General features: G+C 59.3%; 1 protein-coding gene across 4 annotated transcripts in view; it reads left to right on the top strand.

Annotated features, from left to right (window-relative positions):
* The first annotated feature begins 1,102 nt into the window (after positions 1-1,102).
* FLT4 (fms related receptor tyrosine kinase 4) overlaps positions 1,103-27,249 on the top strand; it is a 42,355-nt gene continuing 16,208 nt past the window's right edge. For 2 of the 4 annotated variants that reach the window (XM_033096850.1, XM_033096847.1), the window contains exons 1-13: positions 1,103-1,208; positions 17,085-17,181; positions 17,796-18,040; positions 18,235-18,347; positions 18,461-18,623; positions 18,828-18,967; positions 19,413-19,581; positions 19,909-20,026; positions 22,698-22,852; positions 22,941-23,103; positions 24,477-24,603; positions 25,657-25,765; positions 26,743-27,105. In XM_033096850.1, the coding sequence (XP_032952741.1) occupies positions 17,105-17,181; positions 17,796-18,040; positions 18,235-18,347; positions 18,461-18,623; positions 18,828-18,967; positions 19,413-19,581; positions 19,909-20,026; positions 22,698-22,852; positions 22,941-23,103; positions 24,477-24,603; positions 25,657-25,765; positions 26,743-27,105 (1,942 nt within the window). In that variant the 5' untranslated portion in view covers positions 1,103-1,208; positions 17,085-17,104. Of the gene's footprint in view, positions 1,209-1,647; positions 1,666-17,084; positions 17,182-17,795; positions 18,041-18,234; positions 18,348-18,460; positions 18,624-18,827; positions 18,968-19,412; positions 19,582-19,908; positions 20,027-22,697; positions 22,853-22,940; positions 23,104-24,476; positions 24,604-25,656; positions 25,766-26,742; positions 27,106-27,249 lie in introns of those variants that run through there. The other 2 variants (XM_033096849.1, XM_033096848.1) reach the window with 2 other exon arrangements.

Genomic DNA, 27,249 nt, shown 5'->3' with positions numbered 1-27,249 from the left:
ATCTGGGGGTGGATTCGTAGGTGTTTGCCTTAAAATTTACATTCATAATACATTGAGATATATACTTTCCATATTGTGTTACATCTCATAAGAATTTTTTAAATTTTAGAACAAAAATTTTTCTTACCCATCAATAGATGGGTGAGAAAAACAACTAACTTCATTATTTGGTTGCCTAGTTTCCCCCACTGTAGTTATTAAATCAGCAAAATTATCCCCACGGATTTGTGATTCCAACTTAAGAATATATTCAATTCTTACTTGAGAGTTGGTAATGGTTATCATCAACAATCTGGTCTTGGTTTTTGGCAAGGATGATCGGATTGGGGGTCGGGGGGGTGGGAAACGTGTGAATGAAGTAGAATAAAAGCAAGGGAGGGAGATAGTCATCGTCATGGGATTTATTTTTAAATAGGAAAATTCTAGAGACAGAACTGAAAAGAGAAAGGAAGTCAGTGGGACGGTTGCCAAGTCCGAGAGTAAAGTGTCACCTGATAAAAGGGCTTATGAATGAGCTCAGAGCAAAAATATTTGGGGGAGATCTAAAGAGGAGGCCGTGCCTGCAGGGTGGAGGTAGATTACATCGGGTGCCTGGCCCAATATAATACAGCCTCCATCCACACCATGCAGGTGGTAAGATACAGTCTGCGGAATGTTCTCAAAGATTTGATGTACAGCTCTTTTAATTTTTATTTATTTATTTATTTATTTATTTATTTATTTATCTATTTATACTTTAAACGTAGTATTTATTGATTGAAGAAAATTACAGAAAAATACGCGCTGCCACATTTTGTCCAACCTTGACAGCCGGACTCCATTCCGGTTGAAGCGCACAACCAAGGACATGTGCGTTACCTTCCTTCTCTGCCGCCGGGAACCGCCCCGATGCCCTCAAGAACCGCAGTTAACTTGGAAGAGGGCACTGACCAGCGTCCAACCATCGGTGCGCATCAGTCACGGTCTTTCGAGGCTGGACGTCCCCTCGGCCGGGGGCGGGGCTGAAAGATGCGAGGGGCGGTCCGAGGGGGCCTGGCCCCGCCCCGGAGCCCCGCCCCGCCCCGCCCCACCCTCTCCAGAGCTCACATCGCGACCCCCCAGCGGCGGCTTCGCAGGTCCGACCCGCGCGGCAGCGGCCGGAGATGCAGTGGGGCGCGCGTTGTGCCTGCGCCTGTGGCTCTGCCTCGGACTCCTCCACAGCAAGCACGGTAAGCTCTCCTCCCTCCCGGTGCGCGGCTGCCGCGAGGGGGACGCTCTCACAGGGCGAGTGTGGGATTGCACCGACGGGTACGGCCGGGGGATAGGGCATCCGTCATCCTGGGGCACGAGGGGACACAGGGCCGGGAGACAGGGGTACGGGCACCGGACGAAGCACGGCGGGTCCGGCCCGGGCCGGCCGGGATGAGGAAAGGGCGGGCGGGGACTGCAGCCGGGTCAGGGACCGGGCTCCGGCCGCACCGCGACGCAGGAATCGTGCCCGGGTTCCCGAACTCGCTCCTCCACCATCCATGGCTCAGCTGCCTTGGAAACCGGCCGGGTCGCACTTCATTCTCTTTTTGATCCTTCGCCTCCTTACTCCCCCGCGGAATCCCGGCGCTCCGACCCGCGCGCGCCGGGGGTCGTCTCGGCGCCGAGGCCGCTGTCCCCGCCGGGCCGCAGACCTGGGTGCGTACTTCCCTGCCGTCTGCGCTCGAGATAGGTCCCCCAGAGGGCGCTCCGGGCGGGCGCCCACCTTCCTCGGGCCAGGGACTCCGGGGGCGGGCTTTCGGGGACTGCTAGAAACAGGCGCGGTCCGTAGGATTGCGCGCAGGTGCGTGTTGGAACTTGAGGCGAATCTGAAGTCGGCAACTTGTGAGCGATCCGCACGGCAAAAGAGGCTGGAGACCTGCCCTCCCGGTATTGGGGGTGCAGGGGTCTTGAAGACTGAACTAAGGAGCCTGGACCATAAGGCAGGGGCCACCACAGAAGGATCTTAAGTACAGGAGAGGCTGGATCGGGTTTGTGATGGGAACATCACGGGACGTTTCTCTGTGGAGTTGGACAGAAAGGGAGCGTGGGGGGTGAGGAGGGCGCAGAGGGGTATGGTTGGCTGAAGATGTCAGGGATGAAGCATCAGGAGTGGAAAGGGAATGAGCTGGAAGTCCACGCAAGACCTGGTGACCCTGGAAATCAGAGGGAAAAAGGGATGGCCGTGGGGCAGTGGGAGGAGTGCTGGGAGGTCTGAAGGAAGAGATGGGAACCTCACCATTTGGAAAACCGTGGGCACTGAATACTGGCTTTTGCATGCTTCATCTCTTAATCCTCACAAGGGAGTGTTAGACCCATTTTTCAGATGGAGATGCTTAGGCCAAAGACATGTAACTTCTCCAAGGTCCCCAAGAGGCCAATAGTAAGGAAAGTGGTCAACCCAGGTCTTGGGGGTAACAGAGCCCTGGTTTTCTGTGCCTTCGTGGGCTGACAGAGTGTGGACGAACCTCAGGGCAGGTGGGAGGAGGGCATGAGTCTGCGCCTGAAATTGGGCTGATCTGAACTGATCCTGCCGCGCCTGGGCCTTTCCCCTGCACCCAGCCCAGGGCCAGGCTCTCACAGGTGCTCAGTATTGTTTGTTGAGTGACTGAATGAGTGTGGGAGAAGTGTATGGGGCCTTGGTTGGACTGCGGGGCTGAGGGGTGGGAGACCCTGCCTTGAGGAGACATCTGGCAGGCAGCTGGGTGTAATATCAGAAAGAGGCTGGGCTGGGGAACTGGAGAGGGAGCAGAGCAAAGGGTCCAGGATGGGACATCCCTCCGCAGAGGGGCCAGAGAGAGAGGCTTCCAAGGAGATGGGAACATTCTTCAGGGTGTAAGAACCAAGAGAGGCTGGTGTCCTGGTGCTCGGGAGGTGGAGGAGGGGAGGTGGGTGAGGCCTGCCGTGAGTGCAGGTGAGTCTTTCCAAAGTTGAGCAGTGAAGGGGAAGAGAGAGGATGTCATCTGCAGGCGCCCATGGGCAGGGTGGCCCAGGCTGGATCAGGGAGATGCCCACGGAGAGGAGAGGACATCATTGCTGCCCCCCACCCACCCCCCAAGGCCTGCATTTGCCGCACCCACACTGCTGGGTGAGGAGGACTCTGTAGCCTGATGGGGATGCTGGAGCAGAAGCGTATACACTTCAGCTGAGTGTCAGCGCAGCCAAAGGAAGGCGAGGCTCTGGCAGGTGCGAAGCCTGGGGACCCTGAAGTTGACCCTCAAATGTGTGCTATTGGTCGTAGAACCAGACCCTTGTGCCAGGTCTCCCCCTAAGTCATTTGCTGTACCGCCTGGGCCACTCTCTTCCTCTCCCTGCACCTCAGTTTCTCCAGGTAGAGCAGTATGACAGGCTGGCGAGTACTATGGGCTGTGCTTGGGCTGGACTGCATGGCTCGGTGTCTCAGTCCAGTTCTGAAAAGCCTTGCCCAGGCAGTGTCCCTGTAGAGAGGGCAGATGGCAGAAGTCAGCCCCGAGAGGCTTTGTCTAGAGAGGCTGTTTGTGCCTCTGGACGGTGGCCACTCAGCTCAGGGACATGCAGGGGAGGCAGGTGACAGCTGGGCGGCTACATTGGCCTGGCCTGAGGATGCTGGCCCCTGCCGTGGGCTGAGTTGCACAGGCCATCCCAGCTCTCCACTGTCCCAGCTAATCAGCCCTGATCCAGACCCAGGTGTGGGACAGAGGTGTGGGGGTAGAGCGGTCCAGGCTGGATGTGGGGGCTGGGCTCACCTTACTTGGTGCCTGTGGACCACTGGCCTCAGCTCAGTGCTGCAGGGATTCCAGTGCAGGTGCTGTTCACGTGCCTGCCAGGCCAGAGGCACAGGGTCAGTGTGGCTGAGGGGCTCTGCCTCCTCAGAACACGGTGGGCATGAGGTGTCATGATTGGACTGTCCGGTCGTTTCCCAGCTGGCCTTCTCCACACTGCCCTCAGGCAATGGCACCTTGACCGAGGGAAGGCGACTGCAGTTCTGTGCAAGTCACAAGCTATGGTGCTCAGGGTGGTCCAGGGGGAATTTGGACCTGGCCCCATCCTGCAGGGGTTTCCTGAATGCCAGACTAGCAGGGACACAGACGTGCCATCAGACGTCTATAGCACAGGAACAAAAGTGCTCAGTGACCCCAGTGAGGCCCAGCTGGTGGCTGTGGCTACACAGGAAGGCAGTGGCACTTCCAGCTTGGGGCTTCTGGGAGGATCTGCAGGCTTCAGGGCAGGGAATTCCAAGCAGGGCAAAGAACCCCTCAAAGGTTCTTCAAAGAACCCCTCAGAGGCAGGAAAGTCCAGACTGTGTATGGGGACACACTGTGTATGGGGACACATGGGTGGTCAGATGAGGCTGGCTAGGGTCTGGAGTGGGGGAGACGAGGCAGGTGGAGGTGGCAGGAGCCAGCAGCACTTCTGGAAAGGGGACATTCTGAGCAGGGAGCCACCTGGTTGGGGCCCACGAAGGCATCGCCAGAGGCACAAGACCAGATGCAAGCCCACAGCGAGGAGGAGATGCACTAGAGGGGCAGGCAGCCATAACTGGGAATGGCGGGGACCGTGGGACGAGGGCCAGTCTCTGGTTTAAGCAACCGAATGGGTCATGAGGTTGTTTACCAGATGGGGACCCTGGGAGGAGAAGCAGATGTGGAGAAAGGTAAAGTGCTCCACTGGAAGGCAGGTCTTCTGGGTGGAGGTGTCCAACAGGACTTTCTGGGAGACCCTAGTTGATACAACTTGACCAGATGAGGAAGGAGGAAAATGAGGAGCACTTGAGTACGATGGGCCCCAGGGAAATTAAGTGGGATCTTAGCCGTGAGGGGAAGTTCTTCTCTCGGTGTACCTTACACCCCTCCTGCTGTTGTCTGGGTGTTTTCCTCCACGTGGCAGATTTCCTTCCACTGGGGCCTAGCCTGTGCCCCATAGCCCTCTGAGATGCCCCTTGGAGGGGTGGGATGGGGAGAGGGTACGGACAGCGGCTTACACTCCCTGCACCGACCTCTGAGTGAGGCCTGGCCAACGTGTCCAGCTGGAGCCAGGGATTCCTGAGTTTCGATCCGTTGCAGACACTGGCTTCCTCTGGGATCTTGGTTTTTCCGGTCACGCCGAAGGCTGAAGTCTGGGAGAGGAAGGTGCAGGTCCTGCATGGTGGCAGCGGCTGAGGCTGGGCGGGCAGACAGCAGGCACACCCTGCCCAGGCCAGGCTGGGTGTGGGTGGCCCAGCGAGCAGGCACAGGTCAGGGTGGCGAGTGGGGAGCCCCGCCACGTGGCCAGCGAGGTCAGCAGGGGTTCATGGGAAGGACTTGTCGGCCACAGGAGAGGACATCCTGCCTGCGTTTCCCTCTTCCTGCAGCAGGAGCCCACGGCCCCGATTTAGCAGCGCTTGGGGGGCCACCTCTGAGCCAGCTGGGCGGTCCTGATAACACCGCCCGTGCTGACCCCAGGCAGGCGGGGGCAACTGCCCAGCACCAGCTGGCTGTACCTGCAGCTGTGCAGTGCTAGGAGGTCAGCATCTGCCAGGGTTTCCCTCCTTCCCATCCCCTGGGGTACTCAGGCAGCCCCCACTCCACTCAGCCTCACCATCACTCCCTGCTTCCTGAAATTGGCTCTGCGCTGCCCCCAGAGGGATTCTAAAAACAGAGACCTGAACCTTCAGCGGCCCCCCAGTGATCAGCACCAGCTTCCTGGGTGGGGGGTAGAGGTCCTCATGCTGGGGTCTCCTGGGCATCCCTCGGCCCATGCCCCCCTAGCCCACACCCACCATGCACCCCAGCCCCAGTGCAGGACTTTCTCCTGCTCCAGATCCGTGCTGCCCTTCACCCTGCCTTCCCAAGCCTGCATAGAACCCCGGACAGAGGGCCAGGGTGCTGCCCTAAGTAAGTGGGAGGGCCCTATGAGGAGGGAGGGGGCTTCATTCCCACTGTTGTGTACCCTGAGAGCCTGGAATCTAGGTGTTCAGGTGGGCTTGGAGGAAGCTCTTATCCTCACCCATCCTAAAGGACTATCCTCAAAGCTACCCTAATCTCATCCTGATGGAGATGTTTGTGCAGAGTAGTCTGAGCAAGCGCGCACACTCACACGCACACTTGGAGTGTCTGGCAGCGAGCCACACCTCTGTGAAATGGTCAATCAAATTGCTTCACACTAGGTGTGTGATCTTTTACCTTGTGACATAGGCTTCTTGCGCCCATTCTGGAGACTAGGAAATTGAGGCCAGAGGGGTAAAGTGGCTCATTAGGTGCTAGAGGCAGCTTTGAGGGGGGTGACAGGTGTCTGATTCCAGATGGCATGGGGGTGGAAGGGGTCAGAAGGGGCAGGCATGCAGGCAGTTGTCCACACTCCCCGGGGAAAGCTCTAGACAGGTGGGCATGTGGGGTTCTATATTTCTGATCACCTCAGGGACATTGTCACCTTGATGTCCCAGAGACCTTTTCAAAGGTCATGCCCCACAGGTGCATTGCCCTCCCCCAGGCCTGCCACTGGCCAATGTGCCTACCTCTGTGTAGGACGTCTGCATCTTCATCCCTCACCTTTATACCTGCCCACACACTGTGTGCTGTCCCTTTGTCCCCAGATCCTTAAAGCCAGTCAGGGGCAATCACTGGATAAGTCCCAAGCTGATGATGACACCTGAAAAGGCCTTGTCAAGTGCCAGGAGCCAGTCCCTGCCCAGAGCTGCAGGCTGTGGGAATATGCACAGGGGTCCCCCAGGAGAGAGCCTCAGCTTCCATTCCAGGGCTGGGATAGGCACCAGGCAGGTGGCAGGTGACAAAGCTGGCCTGGAGGATCATGGCGGAGCTCAGATTCTGCCCCCAAACATAGGGAAGCAGGGAATGCTTTTAGGCAAGAGAGGGACTTGTGTTCTAGAAAGATCCTCTGACCACCGGGTAAGGTCTGGACCAGTGGGAAGACTCTGGTGTGCTAAGCCAGGGATGGGACAGTGAGGCTGGCCAGGTAGTGGGGAAGAGGGGAAGGGACCTGTAGAGGGGGCAGCCCGGAATGTCTAGAGTGGCTCTCTGGCCAGAAGGTGCCCACTGTAAGACATCTGAGTGCTGTGAGTGCCAGGGTGGCAGGGAGAGGAGAGGGGCGGGCCTGGCACTCCTGGCCATCCTGACTTTGATGCTGAATCTGAGAATGGATGCGACGTGGTGACCAATTGGTTGTAGGGGATGAGTGGAATCAGGGGTGTCTTGCAGGTGACGCCACTAGGATGGTGAACCTCATAGAAGGGAGAGCAGTGTTTCCAAGGCTGGTGGAAGAAGGATGACTCCCTGGGCTTAAGGGCATTACATTCTGTAAACTGCAGAAATGTAGGCCTGTGTGGAGTAGATAGTAGCTTCCCATAATCCTGCCCCCCAAGATAATCTCTGACGAGCAAGTTACCTCTGTGCTTTAGTTTTCTCATCTGCAGAATGACAGAATAGTATCCCCCTGGGGGGGGGAGGCATTAGAGGAGTGTGGTGTGTACAGCAGGCCAGCCCACAGAAAAGTGCTAAATACACGTTTGCTGTTATTGTAACAGGATGTATCAGCGTAAGCAAAATTTTGGGTCAAAGTGTGTGAGCATTTTTTTTATCGCTGTGAGACCTGTTGCCCATATCCTTGCCAACACTGGGAATTCTCCGTCCTTTTCACACTCGCTCACCTAGGTGGTGGGCAGTGTGTGCCCATAGCTCCAGCTGTCCTCCCTAATGGTAGGTGTGGTCTGCTCTGCGTCTGAGGGCTGGGGGCGGCCAGCAGATGACATCTGGGAAGCAGGGCACCCAAAGACTGGTGCTCGGGAGAGCTGCCAGGGACAATGGGGAGCTCAGAGGTGGCCTTGAAACCCGATGGGTGGGCCACGGCTAAGAGGAGGGAGCACATTGGTGAGCAGAACAGGGCCCTGGATACAAGGAGCTGGCCATGAGCCTGAGGCTGGGCCTGTGACCGGGGGCCCTCTTCTGTGGCCTCGTCGCCACACACCATGCTCCATTTGTTCCATCTACCTGACAATCCAAGGTCACCTGCACTCTGGCTTTTGCACCAGTCCCTCTGTCCCTGTGTCCTCCTCCTGGGCCAGCAAACTCCTCCTCAGTCTACAAAGCCTATTTTAGCTCACATGAACACCCGACCCACCAGCAAGGCTTTCTCTGACGCTCCACCTCCACATTGTGACCATGGCACAGAGTCATGGTGAGATGCAGCAGCTGTGACTGCAAAGAGCTCAGCAGTCGGTGACAAAGAAGGGCTCAGTGTGCGGGAGTCAGTGACTGCTTTTATGATGGTTCTTAATGTAGTATTATGTTATTTGTGGTCTGTGATACCCAGTAATCCTGGGGACAATTCATACTTCACATGTGGGAAAACTGGGGCTTGGAGGAAGTGACTTGCCCAAGGCCACACAGCCAGAGAGTGGCATTGTGGTACACACAGCCAGGCTCAAAGGGCCCCACGCACGCTGTGGTACACACTGTGGTAACAGCTCCTCCCACCCAAGCCATCTCAGTCTTGCAGGGTGGGGGGAGGGGGTCTGAGGCCTCTTGACCTTCACCCTTCAACTCTAGAGGCACAGAGGCTGCTAGCCAGGTGGGGGGAATTCCAGGACAGAACACCCCTGCATCTCCCCCCAGGACTATACATAGGCCTGACCCCAAGAGTGAAGGGCGAGGGCTCTGGAGCAGGTCTTCTCCCTCTTCCCAGCCCTAGGACCGATGCAGGAGGGCCGCAAGGCCAGCCCCACCTGGCCATCTGTCCCCCAGTGTTTCTCACTCTGCTCACCCCCGATCTGTAGCCACCGGCCTGCCCCTAACTGCTTCTGTCCTTGTGTGCACAGCTGCTAAGGAGAGTGTGGGCCAGACTGGCAGAGCCACCACACAGCCCTGTCTCCCTCAGGTGACTATAACAGGGGTTGTCAAATGCAATAACTGCTACTGCACATGCTGCCAGGGCATGGAGGAGCAGCCCTGAGCTCACAGGCCATCCTGATGTCACCCCTGGTCAGCCCTGCTGGACCTGGGGACAGTCATGGGCCAATGACATCCTGATCCCCAGGAGCTGCCCAGTGACCAGTTGCTCCCCGTATGGCAGTCAGGGGCGCGGTGGGGTGATGTTCTCAGCTTCCGGTCTCAGGCATGCTGCTTGAGCCCTGGAGCAGCAGTTCTCCAGGCATGGGGAGCAGGGAGGGCAAAGGACCCAGCCTGAAACCCCTGGGGGGTGGGCGAGGGCCTGGTGTGCTCCGCAAGGGGACAGCGGCTGTGGCTGGTGTGTTGGGAGGTGAAGCAGGCTCGCAGGGCAGGGCCTGTTGGGTGGGCATCACCCTGGAGGCTAGGCCAAGGTCATGCACAGCTCTAGGGGGGCCACAGAGTCAGTTAAAGGTGTTCTCAGACCATGACATTCCTCTAGGTTGAGGGACAGGTTGGTGGCCAAGAAGGGACTACTGGGGGACAGAGAGGCTCTCAGGGTAGTGGTGGGAGAGAAGGGATGGAGAGACGAGAGGGCTGGGCCCAGACAGGGAGAGGCCTAAGCTCGGTTAGACCTGGTCTCCCCGCACAGCTGCCAGCCAGTGCTGCTGTGGGGCCCGGAACTTCAGTCTCCTTGTTGACTGGACCCGGGATCCCTCCTACCCTCCCAGGCTGTGACTGCTGGTCAGTGCCTAACCCACGAGACTTCCCACCCCTCACCTAGAATCCCAGTGTGCTGCTCCCACAATCAGCCTCCCGTGGCTGACACCAAGGTCCCTGCTGCCCAAGGCTGCTGACAGCACAGAGAAGAAGTGTACACTCTGGCCTCCCTGACCTCGGCCCGGCGCCTGGCCCAACTGCTCTGCTACAAGCTGGGGGGCCAGGGCCGCTGGCCAGGGGAAGGAAGAAGCCAGTTCCTGGGCCAGGAACAGGAAGGCAGGGGGAGTGGCGGCAGAGGCCAGGATGACAGCACTTCCTGCTGCGGAAGGGAAGGACAGCAGGGACAGACAACAGCCAGGCAGGAAGGATGCGCCTTCTCCAGGGTTGCAGGTGGGGGCTGGGCAGCATGGAGCCTCTGACATGGCAGCCCTCAGGCCCTGGTGTACACATGGTCACCAGGGAGGCTGGCCTTTAAAACAGGCACATCATCTTCAAAGGAGCAACAGGGTCTGACACAGTTTTAACCCAAAGGAAACCCTCCGTAGTTCATTTAGCCAGCCAATCAGCCATCCACCTATCCTTCCACCCACCCTCCATCCTGTCCTTCTGTCCATCTGTCCTTCCATCTTTCCATCCTTCCATCATCTGCCCATCCACCCATCTATCCTACTTTCCTTCCTTTCATCCTTCCTTCTTTTCTTCCTTCCCTCTTCCCTCCCTTTTCTTCCTTCCTTCCTCCCTTCCTTCCTTCCTTCTTTTCTTCCTTCCTTTCTTCCTTCCTTCCTTCCTTCCATCCATCCATCTATCCATCTGTCTGTTTATTCATTAAACAAGTATGTGTAGAGCCTTGCCTCGGTGCCAGGTGCTGTGCCAGGCATGGGGGTAGAAAAGAGGACTGCCTTGGTCGTTACCACATTGAAATTTATGATCTGGTAAAGGAAATGGAAAAACATAAGTTAAACGAATAAGTAAATAAGGTAATTACAAATTGTGCCAAGAAGGATGTAGTGAGCCACCAGGAGGCTGAGATAAAATTGAAAGGGACTTAGGTTTTGGAGCAGTGAGGACGTCACGCCTAAGCTGACGGCGAAAGGAAGCCAGCTGTGCAGAGCATGTGAGAGGAGGCAAATCAGGAGGAAAGGTGTGTGCAAAGGCCCGGGGTAGGAAGAAGAAGTCTGGAATGTTATGGAACAGCCCAGAGTCCGTGGTGGCGGGAGGACGTGCACGTGCCGTGAGACTGGACCAAGAGAGTATGGAGAGAGGCAGGGGCTAGCCCGAGGCCAGGAGTTTGACTTTTCCTGAAAGTACAGTGGGAACTCACTAACAGGAAAACACAAGCATGCTTTTAAACTATCACTAACAACTGCATGAGGAGTGGAGGAGGGCAAGAGTGGGCCAGGGAGCCTTGCTGGAGCCTAGTGCAGTGGGCAGGCCCCAGCCCTCAGGCGGAGAGCAGGAGCTGGCTCTGAGATGCTTTGGTGGTGACAGAAGGACTGGGGCAGGAGAGGAGGGCGTCCACAGCCACTCCCACCTGGGGAGGTGGAAGCTATCAAGGAGGAGCCTTTGGCAGGGGTGGAGAGGGTGCGAGTCTGAAGTTCAGCATCAAAACCGTGGAAGTCGGAGTCTGTGGGGTGCCCAAGTGCAGTGGTAGCTGGACCCTTTAAGCTGGAGTTGAGAGAAGGGATGTGGGTGGGAGATAGAGATTTTGGAGGTATCTGGACACTTAGGAGAGAGATCAGTGGAGAACAGAGAGTGAGGAACACAGCATTTGGTGCTGGACACAGTGGGAGGAGGAAGACAGGAGAGCGAGCTCACAGAAGGCCCACAGAAGGACAGCTCTGCTCGCTGCCCACAAGCGCCCATGAGGCCTGCAGCCTGGAGGTCTGGGAGGCCCTGAAGCAGGGCACAGGGCTGCACCCCAATGGGAGGATGAGCAAATGAGAAAGGAGGGAAACAACGAGAAGAGCTTTTGCTATGAAGGGGAATGGGAAAGGGGGCAGTGGCTGGAAGGGAATATAAGGTCAAGGAATTGGGGTTTTATTTTTGTTTATGAAACAGGAGATGATTGCATAGAGAAATATTAGTGTTCAGAAGAGAAAGAAATTATCTGCAGGGGTCAGGTCCGGGGTCTGGGATCCTCGGCACGATGGAGTGCTTGACCTTGAGAGTAGGAGTGTCAGAGGGTTTAGGGCTCAGGGCTGGGGGTCTGGGTCTGGATGTGGGATGATGAGATGTTTCCATCTGATGGCTTTACTTAGATAATACTGAGAGGGTGACAGCGGGGTGGGGGTGGGGAGAGTGCCCTGAACTACAGTCCCAGGGCCCGGTAGGTCTGCTAACAAAAAAAGAAAGGGGAGGCCTCACTGTGGGGCTCTGCCACTGAGGGGCCGGTGGTGCCAGCTGCAGGGTTGGCATGGAGGGCAAGAGACAAGGGACCGATCAGAATAATGGGCCATGGGACACTCTGTGTCAGGATAAGGGTGAGGCCAGGAGGGGTGAATGGGGAGGGGTCCCTGGCCTGGGAGTTTTGATGCAGCTGAAGAACTTAGTGGTGGGACAAGGACACCCAGCAGGAGCCAGAGGAGGCAGGAGAGAAGCTCAGGGAGGCAAACACTTGGTGATGGCACAGCTTCTGGCAAGGACCAGGTCCAGGGTGTGCCCGGGAATGAGGGTCCCAGGGGCGTGGGCGGAGGAGAGTGAAGATGAGGACCGGAAAGGCCAGGGTGCTGGTGAGTCATCTGTGTGGGTGCTGAAGTCATGGAGAATGGCCCACGTCGAGTGGAGGGGGCTGGAGAGCCGGGAGCAGAGAATGAGGGGAAGTGACCAAGACAACCACTGATGACAGCTTTAGTGGGGAGTGGGTCATGCCCTCAGAGAAGGGGAGGTGGCCACAAGGAGTTCTCCGATGTCAGGCGTGTGCAGTGGAGAGCAGTACCCACCCCAGGGGCAGTGGTGTCCTCAGAAAGCCAGGTTTCAGTTAAGGCAGTAAGGACAGCGGAGGACAATGAGGTCTGCAGCAAAGTCTGCTGGTCATGAAGGTCCCAGTGGAAGTGAATGAAGACAGAGGGGCATTGGGGCAAGTCAGGGCAGGTGGTAGCACAGGAGGGGGTCACACAGTTGGGGAAAAGAATTGGCAAGCACAATGGATGGCCCCCCTTTAATACAGCGTTGGTACAGTGGTGCAGATGCTTCCTTTGGTTGTACGGTAGCCTTTAAGGAGGAAGCTCCTGTAGGCTTCATTCCCCTATCCATCCATCCACTCACCCACCCACCCACTCCTCATCAGTCCATCCGCCCACCCATCCACCCATCTCTCACCCATCCACCTATCCCCCATCCATTCCAGCCATCGATCCACCCACCCTCCATCCATCCGTCCATCCCAGCCATCCATCCATCCACCTACCCACCCTCCATCCATCCATCCACCCACCCACCCTCCATCCATCACCCACCCACCCATCCACCTATCCCCCGTCCATCCCACCAATCCATCCACCCAACCTCCATCCATCCATCCACCCACCCACCCTCCATCATCCATCCATCCCAGCCATCCACCCATCCACCCACCCACCCTCCATCCATCCATCCATCCACCCACCCACCCTCCATCCATCCATCCACCCACCCACCCATCCATCTATCCCCCGTCCATCCCACCCATCCATCTACTCACCCTCCATCCATCCGTCCATCCCAGCCATCCATCCATCCACCCATCCACCCTCCATCCATCCATCCACCCACCCACCCTCCATCCATCCATCCACCCACCCACCCTCCATCCATCCATCCCCCCACCCACCCTCCATCCATCCATCCACCCACCCACCCTCCATCCATCCATCCCCCAACCTCCATCCATCCATCCCCCCCCCCTCCATCCATCCATCCCCCCACCCTCCATCCATCCATCCATCCACCCACCCACCCATCCACCTATCCCCCGTCAATCCCACCCATCCATCCGTCCATCCACCCACCCTCCATCCATCCATCCATCCATCCCAGCCATCCATCCACCCATCCACCCACCCACCCTCCATCCATCCATCCCCCCACCCTCCATCCATCCATTCCCCCACCCTCCATCCATCCACCACCCACCCATCCATCTATCCCCCGTCCATCCCACCCATCCATCCACTCACCCTCCATCCATCCGTCCATCCCAGCCACCCTCCATCCATCCATCCATCCCAGCCATCCACCCATCCACCCATCCACCCTCCATCCATCCATCCACCCACCCACCCTCCATCCATCCATCCATCCACCCACCCACCCTCCATCCATCCATCCCCCCAACCGTCATCCATCCATTCCTCCACCCTCCATCCATCCATCCCCCCAACCTCCATCCATCCATCCACCCACCCACCCTCCATCCATCCATCCATCCATCCCAGCCATCCATCCATCCATCCACCCACCCACCCTCCATCCATCCATCCCCCCAACCTCCATCCATCCATTCCCCCACCCTCCATCCATCCACCCACCCACCCATCCATCTATCCCCCGTCCATCCCACCCATCCATCCACTCACCCTCCATCCATCCGTCCATCCCAGCCATCCATCCATCCACCCACCCACCCTCCATCCATCCATCCACCCACCCACCCATCCATCCATCCGTCCATCCCACCCATCCATCTACTCACCCTCCATCCATCCGTCCATCCCAGCCATCCATCCATCCACCCATCCACCCTCCATCCATCCATCCACCCACCCACCCTCCATCCATCCATCCCCCCACCCACCCTCCATCCATCCATCCACCCACCCACCCACCCTCCATCCATCCATCCCCCCAACCTCCATCCATCCATTCCCCCACCCTCCATCCATCCATCCCCCCACCCTCCATCCATCCATCCATCCACCCACCCACCCATCCACCTATCCCCCGTCAATCCCACCCATCCATCCATCCACCCACCCACCCTCCATCCATCCACCCACCCACCCATCCACCTATCCCCCATCCATCCCCCCCATCCATCCACCCACCCTCCATCCATCCATCCACCCACCCTCCATCCATCCATCCACCCACCCACCCTCCATCCATCCATCCACCCACCCACCCTCCATCCATCCGTCCACCCACCCTCCATCCATCCATCCACCCACCCTCCATCCATCCATCCATTCACCCACACTTCATCCATCTACCCACCCACCCTCATCCCACCCATCCCTCCACCCACCCTCCACCCATCCACTTATCCATCCACCCATCTATCCATCTGGCAAGAGCCCCAAGAAGGCTGACACTGCCTGAGTAATGATTACTGCTCCGAAAGGAAGGGAGGCATGAGTTAGACTCTATAAAGACAGAATCTCAGGAGGGAAGGAGTACAAATGTCCTGGGTGAAAAGATGAGTAAAGACTTCAAGATATGAAAAGCCTGGCACTTTGGGATGCTGGTGAGAGACCCGTGACTAGGAGATGTGTCACGAGATGAAGCTGGAGAGAAGAGGAGTCAGCAGAAAGGAGAGGCCTGCCGTGCCCTGCTTTATCTTGGAAGCAAAGAGGAGCCGCCCAAAGAGGCTGGGCTAACATCTGTCACAGCTCCATAGCTAGGGGTACCAGGTGTGCCCTGGATGTGCATCCCAGAGAAGGGACGCTCAGCCTCCCTTGGGCAACACTGCAGGCCTCACCATGGGGCATGCACAGTCCCAGGGCAGGTGGGTGCTGGCCGAGGAGGCTCTCCGCTGGTCCTTACATCCGTCTCAGGCCTGACCCCTAATTGGTCCATCAGGAGGGCCAGTTCTTTCATCCTCCACAGGTCCAAACCCAAGTCCATCATTGCCCCTCTCTTGTATCTCAGAGGCCAGTTGGCTGCCTTTCATGGCTTTATTCACTTTCCACTGCCTGGAAAATCCTACTTCTTCTTCGAGATCCAGCTCAGAGCTGCCCTCTCAGGTTCCTTCCCAGCCCCTCACAACCCCAGGGGAGTCTCCCCATGCAGGGCGCCCCCTCTCCAGGGGGTACAAGGTGGGGGCGGAGGTGTATGGAGGGCCAGGCACCCACCTGGAGGTGAGTGGACCTGGCAGCAGAACTCACATGGAGAAGACCCCTGGGAAAAGAGCCTGGGAAAAGAGCCCCCATGTGGGGGGCTCGAGGCCAGGGGTTCTGGCCTGAGTGCCAGGCAGGTGCACTCTGGGTTCAGGCTAAGGAGGGACTTTGCAGCTGTCACATCACCAGCCAGGTGAGGGGTGGAAGTGCAGTGCAATCCAGGGGGCGGGCCTCAATTTCCCTGTCTGTGCAGTGGGACTAGATGCTTGGTGAGGGCTTTCCCGCCATCTTGTCCGTGTGATGTTGAAACAAGATCTTGGTGTGTGGAAGGTGCCACCCTGGTATCTCTTCCTAGTAGTCGGGGAGTAGAGGTAGGTCAGGGTGGTGCAGAACCAACTAGGGTAGGGCCCGGGCCTTGGGGAGCTGAGTTTGGAAGGGCAGAGGAACCCAACCTGGGGGGCTGGAAGGGACTAGGGCTGGGGCAGGGTAGTGGGCTATGCCCCCTGGGGGACAGGGCCTTGGGGAAAAGGACAGGACACAGCCCTGGGCCTCCAGCCGTGCAGTCCTCTCTTCCTGTTGTCTCAGGATGGTCTTGGCAGGAAGCATCTGCCAGAGTCCCAGGTCCAGACCTCCCTGGGGCCAGCTCCCACCCCCACCGGGATCACACACACACAAGGCCATGTGCACCCACACACTGACATGTCAAAGACTTGTCACACATACACCAGCCTCACAAACACACAGATTCACACCTGAGATAGAGACAGACGCACACACAGAGAGGCACATTTATGGACACACACACACATGCCATCCCGCTGGTAGGAGGATGGTAAGCAAGGGCTGGGGTCCTGGAGGGCTGTGGGAGGGTTTTCAACCAGGTGAGGTGGAGTTATTTGTGTGTTTGAGGGCGAGCCCTGTGAGGGAAATGGGGGAATGAGGCGGGGGAGCCGGGAGTAGCTGGGGCAGTCATGGGGGTGTGGAGGGCAGACAAGCTGATGGACACAAGGGCGCATGCAGTGGACTCCATGGGAGAGCATGACGTCACGGGCATCGTTCGGGGGTGAGGCCGAGGCCCTCGGCTCTGGGCGTGTTTGGGGATGATCTGTGCTGTGCAGGACCCTCTCACAAGCAGTGGCTGTGGGTCTGAAGTTCAGGAGGGAGGGGTCTTCAGACAGGTATGTGGGGGTCACAAAGCCGAGGTGACGTGCTCCAGGCCTCCCCAATGTAGGATGAGGTTTGCAGTCTCCCTGTCAACATGCTGGCAGCTCAGCTCCTGTGGGGCCAGAGGTCTGTGCTCGGTCCCGGCCTCCATCAGGGCTCACTTGGGGGGCCCTGGCCAGGGGCAGGGTGGAAGCTACTGCTTGTCTTGGGGCCTTTGTCCATGCTGTCAGGGCCCCTGCCCGGGGAGGGCTCGGAGACCTGATGACATCCCGACCCAGTGCCACCCTAACCCTGTCTCCCACTCCAGGCCTGGTGAGTGGCTACTCCATGACCCCACCGACCCTGAATATCACGGAGGAGACACACGTCATTGACTCTAGAGACAGCCTGTCTATCTCCTGCAGGTACTCAGCCCCGGGCAGAGGCCAGGGTCTCTCCTACCTGGCAGCCAAGGAGACTACAGAGCTAAGGCAGGAAATGGTGGCCAAGGGCCCAGAAGGCAGACCCTCCCCAGGGCAGAGAGGCCCCGAGACTTAGTGGGGTTCCTGGTAACCTGAGTGTGGGAACCTGTGGACCCTTCAGACACAGGCACCCTGCTCCCCACTCACCCACACCCACCCCGGTCATTTCACATGTCCCATAGAGCGGTCACTCTGCACTCACCCTGGGTCACCCCACACTGAGCCCAGGCCACCCCATGCCCACCACCCAGGTCACCCCACACCCACTTCAGCCACCCTCACCCCAGGCCAGTTACTCTGTCACAGGCTCCAGCCGTGTTATCCACCCTGCAGCCCAGCTAGACCAAGGCTCCGGCTTCTCTGGAGGCCAGCCTGCCTCACAGGGGCCTAGGAGCCAGGCAGAGGCCCCAGGGGACTCAGAGTGCCCCCCCAGGCTGGGTCCATGGTGTGTGCCCCAGCGCTGGGCTGTCCTGACCTCTGGCTGAGACAACCCGTGGGCAATCTGCGGCCCCTGGGGCTGCAGTGGGGCCCCTCTTGACCTCCGTGTCCTCTGCCAGGGGGCAGCACCCCCTCGAGTGGGCCTGGCCTGGGGCTCAGGAGGCACCAGCCACAGGGGCAAAGGACAGTGAGGACACGGGGTTTGTGCAAGACTGCGAGGGCACAGACGCCAGGCCCTACTGCAAGGTGGTGCTGCTGCGTGAGGCCCATGCCAATGACACGGGCAGCTACCGCTGCCACTACAAGTACATCAAGGCCCGCGTCGAGGGCATGACCGCCGCCAGCACCTACGTGTTCGTGAGAGGTGAGGGGCCCAGCCCGCGCGCGTCTGCAGCCGTCCAGGTGGTGCAGGCAGGGTCCTGAGTCCCGGAGGGGCAGCCAGTACCCACACCGTCACTCCCGGCCTATGGACCCCGTAGGACTGTCCTGCTGCCCCCCACCTGGACAGAGACCCCTGAGCCCCACCTGCCCTTCCCACAACCTGCTCCCTCTTTGCAGACTTGGAGCAGCCGTTCATCAACAAGCCGGGCACACTCCTGGTCAACAGGAAGGACTCCATGTGGGTGCCCTGCCTGGTGTCCATGCCCGGCCTCAACGTCACGCTGCGCTCGGTACAGCCCCAGCCCCACTCCACCCTGGGATCCACTCCTGTCCTGTCCCTGGGAAAGGTTGACCTGGCCTGGGGGAGGGGGCCACGGGTGCTGACAGCCACCGTGTCCGGCAGCAAAGCTCGGTGCTGCAGCCTGACGGCCAGGAGGTGGTGTGGGATGACCGCCGAGGCATGCTTGTGCCCACCCCACTGCTGCGCGACGCCCTGTACCTGCAGTGCGAGGCCAGCTGGGGCGGCCAGACCTTCCTATCCAACCCTTTCGTCGTGCACATCACAGGTAGGGGTTGCCCACGGCCTCGGGGTCCTGGCCCAGTGCCTCCTCCCCATCTCCTGGGAGAACTGCAGGAGGAGAATGAGGCCCCCAATTCCCAGTCATGGGGCTGTAGGTGCCACAGTTGGTTTTGGTGGGTGCCCTGTGCCCTGTACTCTGTGTGCGCTGTCCAGTGAGGGGTTTGGGGGGTCATTGTTCGTGTGTCACCAGGCAACGAGCTCTATGACATCCAGCTGTTCCCCAAGAAGTCGCTGGAGCTTCTGGTTGGGGAGAAGCTGGTCCTGAACTGCACCGTGTGGGCCGAGTTCAACTCTGGTGTCACCTTCGACTGGGACTATCCAGGGAAGCAGGTGAGGCCAGCAGCCCTGCCAGAGGCTGTGCCTGAGCCACCCCCTGGAGTCCCCGTCTCTGCCCACGCCCGCCCTGTGCGCACACTGTCCCCAGGAGTCCCCGTCACTGCCCACGCCCGCCCTGTGCCCACACTGTCCCCAGGAGTCCCCGTCACTGCCCACGCCCGCCCTGTGCCCACACTGTACCCAGGAGTCCCCGTCACTGCCCACACCTGCCCTGACTTGGCACACACTGGCCTCTGTATAGAGGAAGTACAGACTCAGTTCTGCTCTAGGAGTCCCAGTCTGATGTGGAAGTTTTTCTACCCTAAGGACCACTCTGGGTCTGGGTCCCAGGCTCCCGGAGCCACTGCTGGTGGGGCTGGGTGTGTGCCTCTGGTGGTCAGCCCTGCCGGAGCCCAGAGCCCGCCTGTTCTGACCCTGGGCTTCCCCTGGGTGTGGGCAGGCGGAGCGGGGGAAGTGGGTGCCGGAGCGGCGCTCCCAGCAGACGCACACAGAGCTCTCCAGCATCCTGACTATCCACAACGTCAGCCAGCACGACCTGGGCCCCTACGTGTGCGAGGCCAACAACGGCATCCATCGCTTCCGAGACAGCACCGAGGTCATTGTGCACGGTAAGGCTGCGGTTGTTAGGCTGGTGTGCCCAGCAGGGCCTGGCTGCGTTGGGGCTCAGTCATCAAGCCTGGGCCACAGGGGTCCTTGTGCAGTGTGGGCCCAGGGTCAGAGGTCATAGTGCACCAAGCAGTGTGGAGTCCAGCCCGAGGGAAGGGAGGGCTGTGTGTGGACGGCCTGCCTGGTCTCCACACCCTGAAGGGCAGGGCCAGCCCCAGTCTGCAGGTGTCTGGCTCCTGGGGGTGTGGGGCCGTGCCTGGGAGTCTTTGGGCAGTTATGGGTCAGCGACACTGGGACCCAGATTTACGTTAATGCCTCCCAACTGGCAGAAAAGCCCTTCATCAGCGTCGAGTGGCTCAAGGATCCTGTCTTGGAGGCCACGGCAGGAGACGAGCTGGTGAAGCTGCCCGTGAAGCTGTCAGCGTACCCTCCGCCAGAGTTCCAATGGTATAGCCCTGGCTCCCGCCCCTCGATACCTGCCAGACCCAGCTTGAGAAAGGACCTGGGATGGGAAGGGCAGCATGCTCCCCGGCAGGGCCTGCGCCCAGAGACCCTATGGGGACCCCCTCTGAAGACACTCTAAGGAACCTGCACATAATGTGATACCTCAGCCAGAGGGAAGATTGGCCTGAGTTGCTGCTAAACTGTGAAAGCTTGTACATGCGTCCTGTTATGTGCGCGTGTGGTGGGCACAGCCTGGGGCTCTAACTGCTTCCTGCACCCGCTCATCATTTCTGAGGGCCCTGCCACTTGGAGTGTGTCACAGAGCTCTGGCCTGCCCTGCAGCAATGGCTTCAGGTTTTCCTCTGAACAAGTTGCCATCCCAGGACCCTCCTACCCAGACATTCAGAGGTGCCACAGGGGTTTCACAAACTGTTATAGAGCCGGGCCCTGGGCAGGGCCTGACCTACGTGGCAGTGAGCAAGAGCTTCCAGGAGGCCCGCAGGCTGCCAGAGCCCTGACTCTGCTCTGTGACCTGAGAGTAAGGCCACCCCTGCAGGGTATGTGAGGGTCAGTGAAGGGGTCTCTCAGTGGTGGCTCCACCCTGGCCAGGCACTGAGAGCAACCTCAGAGCTGGAGAAGGCACAGCACCCCCCATGCACCCTCAGGCCATCTGAGCAGTCCATGTGGCCTAACTCTGGCTGGTCACACTCTAGCCTGACCCTCATCATACAGATGAGGAAACAGGCCAGGAAAGGGAAGGACATTCCTACCTGGGCCCCAGCCTCCTGGGAGGACCCCGCTCTGTCCTTTTCCAGTTGTCCAGAGGAACGTTACCCTTCCCAGCCCAGGCATCTCTCTTCAGGCAGAACAACCTGTCCTGAAAGTCTGGATCTGGGCAAGCAGAAGCCCCAGATGTTCTCAGCCAGGAACCCTCCTCACTGACCGTAGGCTGGAAGCAGGCTTCTCCTGGTCCTGTGACCCTGTCTCTGAGGCCACAGACTTTGGGGTCCATTGGGGACATGTGGTATAAGACCAGGGCCCTTAAGACAGGGTTCTGAGGGGCACTGGTGCAGCCTGGAATTTCCCTCACAGGTGCAGCCTCCTGGAGACACCTGGGGCCCTGTCCCCTGTCCTCCAAGCCCAGCAGGACTGCCCTGCTCTGGATGGGTGGCCGGCTCTGGTGCATCTGGGGCCTGCCCAGGCCTGACACTCAGACAGCTTGTCACCATTCCCACCACATCTGGCCTTTCTCTTGGCCAATGTCTCTGTTCAAGAAGTGCTCATCTGGACCCATTGTCCACTGAGACACCTGCCCCAGGGCACTAGTGGTCACCACAGCCCTAAAGGGGCCCACTCTTCTGGGTGTGTGATGATTATAAGTGAACTGATTGGAACCGAGTGGACAGGCTGGTCCTTGGCTCCCGAAGCACCCTCCGCGTGCATGGCGAAGGGCTGACCCTAAGTGCCAGACCTCGGGTAGACCATGACCCCTGCCAGGTGCATTGCATTTCCCCAGTTTTCAGATAAGGACTGGGATTTGGGGTGGTGAAGTGATTTGCTAGGATCACAGACGGGGCAGGCGGCAGGTGGGATTCTGCATCAGAACCCTGCAGGCTGCAGGGCCCTGATGTGTGACCCCGGGCCAGTCACGTCCCTCCCAGTCTGGCTATAGTGTTACCGTCGAGAGCAGGGCCTTTGTACCCCCCTCACTGTTGGTGTCTGCCCAAGGGCTGTACCTAGTACACCCGGGAAAGTGTATGTCTGGGGCCTGCCTGAGGGGGCACCGTTTGTTCCCAGGGGGAGTCCAGCACTGGGTTTCAGAGGCAGCACTGCCAGCTCAGGACTGGGGAGAGGCCACCCTCTGGGTGTGAGGCACCCATCTGTTCACACATGCAGCAGACATGCAGTGGGCACCTACACGGGCCCGGGACTGATCTCTGTCACAGCAGTAAGACAGAGACGGGGACACGGCAGTAAGGGGATAGTCCCTGTGGGACTCACGGCTAGTGGGGGAGACTGGCAGCCACTAGACGTGTATGAAAACCAGAGTGGGGATCAGTAGGAAGCAGAATCAGCCGAGGACCATGCTGGTTCACAGGACCGAGGAAGGCTTGTCTGAAGAGTGGGTGCTTGACTTCATACAGGATGGAGGGAGCCCTGCAAGCATTGGGGAAGGGGAGCAGTGAATGCAGGTTGTAGAAGGCAGAGCCAGGAGAGAGTGAGGCAGCGCCCTGGGGTGCTCCTCCTGCAGGCACAGAGAGGGCCTATTGGGGGGGTGGGCAGGACCCTCCTGGGCTTGGCCTCTGAGCCTGGCGGCCGAAGGCCGGCCCTGGCCACAGGCTGACCAGAGATGGCGGCTGCACTGAGCTATAACGCACTACCTGTGGGAAGACCTTGGGGGTGGCCAGTGTGCTGTTGCAGATCTGCAGTGCTCCTGTCAGGTGGTCACGCCTGGAGACCACCCCACAGCCTTTAGGCCACCTGCTCCCCAGTGCAGTCGGCTGCCCCCACCTGTGCCTCTGCAGGCCCTTCCTAGCAGCCTCCTGGTCTGGTCTGTAGGGGTCCTGCCTCCTGACGGACATTCTGGTTGTCGGGGCTGTGGTGTGGCAGGAAAGGAGGGCCAGGATGGGCTGGCTGGGCCCCTGTAGTCCCCTGAACTCCCTTCCCGGGCCAGGTACAAGGACAGAAAGGCTGTGTCGGGGCGCCACAGTCCACATGCCCTGGTCCTCAAGGAGGTGACAGAGGCCAGTGCAGGCATCTACACCCTCGCCCTGTGGAACTCCGCAGCCGGTCTGAGACGCAACATCAGCCTGGAGCTGGTGGTGAACGGTAGGGTAGGGGTGGGCAGGCAGGAGGGGGGTGGCGGGCGGGCAGGCGGGCGGGCTGCTGGCTGACCACTGCCTGCGTGTGCCCCTAGTGCCCCCACACATCCACGAGAAGGAGGCCTCCTCCCCCAGCATCTACTCCCACCACAGTCGCCAGGCCCTCACCTGTACTGCCTACGGGGTGCCCCCTCCTCTCAGCGTCCAGTGGCACTGGCGGCCGTGGACGCCCTGCAAGACCTTCGCCCAGCGCAGCACGTGAGTATGGTTCCAGCCTGTCCTTCCCACTTCCCAGCCCTGCCCCAGCCTCAGCCATGACCCCCACTCACTGCCCGCTCCCCTCCACAGAGCCCTGCTCGAAACTCAAACCCTGTCACGAAAGCACTGTATCCAGTCCCTGACCTCACCCCCTCCCAGCTAAGCTCAGCCCCTCCCAGTATCAGTCAGGACCCACCCACCTCCCTCACCAGCAGAGGCCCCAGACACACACTGGCATCCTCAGAGAGGACCATGGGACATGCGTCTGGGCACCCAGGACACTTTCTGCCAAGCAGGCGGACCTAGGCCAGTTTCACGAGACTTGCACTGAGCCGCAGGGCACACCAAGCATGCCCACGTGCTCATGAGCTCACCTGTGTAGCGCTTACTGTCACCTCTTACAGAAAAGGAAACTGAGGGTGCGAGGAGGGACATGACTTTCCCAAGGTCATGTCTTGCCAACTGCTGGGCCACACTCCCCTATACGGAGTCGAGTGCCAGCAAGACAGGCCGGGGAGAACACTCAGAGACAACTTGGACAAGCAGGGGACAGGAAAGGAGGGTGCCGGGGGGCCAGAGGACTAGGAAGCCAGGGAAAGGTGCTGAGCAGAAGAGTGACAGGTCAGATTTGCCATTGTGGGCAGGGTGGACGGTCACAAGCTGGGGAGGGACGGAAGCTGGGAACCCAGGAAGGAGACAGGGCAGTGGCGCTGGTAGAAAGTCTGTGGCCCCAGCGTGGTCAGTGAGGGAGGCTCAGTAGGGGTGGCCTGTGGGCCTGAGCTGGTCCGAAATGTGTAAGGCTCATAAGGCCACGGGTCACTGCGGGCCCCTTCAAATTTGCTTCCCTTTGAAGATCTACTATTATGCTCATTACCAGCTGACAGGCTCCTGGGGCTGCTCTGCCTTGCTGGGGCAGACAAGAACCTCCCTTGGGGTCCCAGACTCTACTGGGAGACCCATAGATGCCACGTGGCCCAGGGAGGGGCTGCAGCTCTGGAAGGGTGCAGGAGGGAGGAAAGAAGGGAGGGTGAGGGCTTCCTGGAGCAGGAGTGGTGTCTTTGCTGCCCCTGGAGATCTGGGTGGACTTTGCAGGAGAGGCATATAAGACCGGGAGACAGTAAGCACAGCAGGCTGGCGGGTGACCACAGAGCCATGCTGTGTGCTACTCAGCAGGCTGTGTCTGACGGTCCCCGCAACAGGAGTTACAAGGCCCTGAGTGGGAGACAGTGAGAGTGGGAGACAGTGTTCCAGAATCAAGTCCCCGCCCCCTTGCTAACCCCTCACCCACCATGATATAGAAGGTGACCCTGAGTATGACAAAGGCTCAACCCAATGTAGGCCGTCCCAACCGGTACCTCTGACCCTGTCCCCAGCAGCCGGCGGCAACAGCGAGACCGCATGCCACAGTGCCAGGACTGGAGGGAGGTGACCATTCAGGATGCCGTGAACCCCATTGAGAGCCTGGAGACCTGGACAGAGTTTGTGGAAGGGAAGAATAAGGTACGGCTTCGCCATGCCACTGACTGGCAGAGGAGAAGGGGAAGGGCGGGGGGCCCTCTCCTGGCCTTCTTGGTTCGCGCCAGGCCTTCAGGGCTCTGGGGATGGCAGCTGAGTCATTGACCTTTCTGCAATGTCTCGGGGCTTCAGCTCCCTGGCCCTGTGGGTGGGGGAGGCCAGACCTCCAGCTGTTTCCCAAACAGGGAAGCTGAGATTCAAGGCCACTTGGCCGGGCCATGGGCCCCAGCTGCCCACAGGCTCCAGACTGCTAAGCCGCTGACCCTGCCTGGGGGCAATGCCTAGAAGGGGCCAGGCGGGGGAGGTGACCGAACAAAGGCACCCACTTCCTACAGTCACTTCCTGTTTTCCTACACACCTCCAGAGCCTCTTCCTGTTCCAGGCCTGGCCAGGAAGTGCCCGGCTTGGTGTTGGGGGGTGGAGGGGTGTCTTTGGATGGTAGGCAGGGCCTGTGGCCCTTTCTGCTCCCCTGTTTCCAAGCTTCCTACTCCCTCAGGCCAGAGTCCCTCTGGAGGTCTAGGACCCAGCCCCTCCCCTTGTCACCACCCAGGGCACTGAGTGAGGTGCTGTAGGCAGGTCTAGAGCCCACGTGAGCATATCACAAGGTCTCACACAGTGAGCAGCTGTTCATCTTAGGCCAGAGCCTGACCTTTGATGTAAGTGCAGCCTAAATCCTGACCCACAACCACCAGCTGGTGTCCCCTCCTCAACATGGACACAGTCTGAGCCCATCCACAGCCAGAAGTCTTTCCGGCCCTGTCTAACGCCACTCTCTGAGCCGAGCTGCTGCTGATGCCAGCTGTCCACAGTGCTGTCCCTTGACTTTTCAGAAAAGACCCCCCCCCACCGCTGCCCGAAGGCCTCACCTTCTCTTCCCGGCCTCACATTCCTGATCCTGTGTCTGAGCTCTGTCACCTCCATTCCAGAGCCTCAGTTTCCCCCATTACACTGGTGGGCACAGCAGCCTCCTTGCAGAAAGGGGATGTCGGGTGGGGGGATTCAGGCAGCAAATGGATCCTCTGCCTGTGCTCTGCCCAGACGGTGAGCAAGCTGGTGATCCAGGATGCCAATGTATCTGCCATGTACAAGTGCGTGGTCTTCAACAAGGTGGGCCAGGACGAGAGGCTCATCTACTTCTACGTGACCAGTGAGTGACCTGGGTGGGCCTGGCGGAGGTCAGAGACCAGAAGGACACAGGAGGAGAGCAGGCCTGGGAGAGGAGGATGAGACCAGGTTGGGGCAAGGTTCTGGTGACCGTGGGACACCCAGGAGAAATATACTGGGCCGCTGGGCCTGGGTGAGAGCGATAGATTTGGAGGCCATGGCGTATGGACGGGTGCTGGTCCACCAGGATGGAATAGCACCCTCTGCCCTCAGCCCCGGGGTGGCATCCTGCTCCCTGCAGCTCCACTCCCATCTCCTTCCCAAGCCCTGGATGAGAAGAGGCAGCTCAAGATGTGTTTTGCCCTGGGGAGAAGGTTCATGGGTTCCGCAGATTCTCAGCCATGTTAGTGAGCTCAGAAAAGCTAAAAAGCTCACAAAAAGGAAGTCACTGGGCCCAGGCGTGTAGGGGGGTGTGCACCTGATAGAGAGATGGAGCTGGAGAGAACACTTGGGGTAGGGGAGGCGGGAGAGGAGGCCACAGGAGCCTGACAAGGAGTGGCCAGAGGAAATTGGAGTGTGAAGGCCATTGCTGAAAGCGAATGAAACAATGAGATTGTGTCAAGGAGAGGACAGTGGTGGGGAGTGGTCAGCAGCAAGGGAGGATGGGGACTCAGGCTGCCACTGAATCTGGTGGCAAGGAACTCACCGATGACTGGGCTCCTGGGAGAGGTGGGGACAGCGGCCCACTGGGGGCTTGTCCAGGAGAGAGCTGCAGGGAGGCAGGCAGGAGGAAAATCTGTGGAGCCGACTTCGGTCGGCTGGCCCTGGTGGTCAGTGAGAGGGAGAAAGGAGAGTGAAGAGGTCTCCCGGTGGTGGACCTGGCCGAGACTCACATGATGCACACCTTTGGTTGAGAGCTGAGTGAGTCCAAAGGCCCATGGGAAAGGGAGAGCAAGCACCTGGCAGGTGAAGCACAATGTCATTGGTATGATGTCACAGTGATTCCTCCTCCCACCCCAGCCATCCCTGATGGCTTCAGCATTGAATGGGAGCCATCAGAGGAGCCCCTAGAGGGCCAGGCCGTGCGCCTGAGCTGCCGGGCCGACAACTACACTTATGAGCACCTGCGTTGGTACCGCCTCAACCTGTCCACGTTGCACGATGCCCACGGGAACCCACTGCTGCTCGACTGCAAGAACGTGCACCTATTTGCCACGCCCCTGGCCGCCAACCTGGAGGAGGCAGCACCGGGTACACGCCACACCACGCTCAGCCTGACCATCCCCCACGTGGCACCCGAGCATGAAGGAGACTACGTGTGTGAGGTGCAAGACCGTCGCAGCCATGACAAGCACTGCCACAAGAAGTACCTGTCAGTGCAGGGTGAGGCGGGCAGGGCCGGAGGGAGAGGGTGGCAGTGCTTCCCAAAGAGCCATCGCCCCCAGTCCAGCAGGTGCCTGGGCAGTCCCTCCATGAGTGTCCCCGTCCCACCCCACACTCAAACCCTGCCCCTCCTTTCAGCCTCGT

This window comes from Rhinolophus ferrumequinum, chromosome 24 (genome assembly GCF_004115265.2).
Source record: "Rhinolophus ferrumequinum isolate MPI-CBG mRhiFer1 chromosome 24, mRhiFer1_v1.p, whole genome shotgun sequence".
NCBI classification, from domain to species: domain Eukaryota; kingdom Metazoa; phylum Chordata; class Mammalia; order Chiroptera; family Rhinolophidae; genus Rhinolophus; species Rhinolophus ferrumequinum.
Note: the sequence above shows the minus strand (reverse complement) of the source record. Positions and strands in the feature narration are given on the sequence as shown.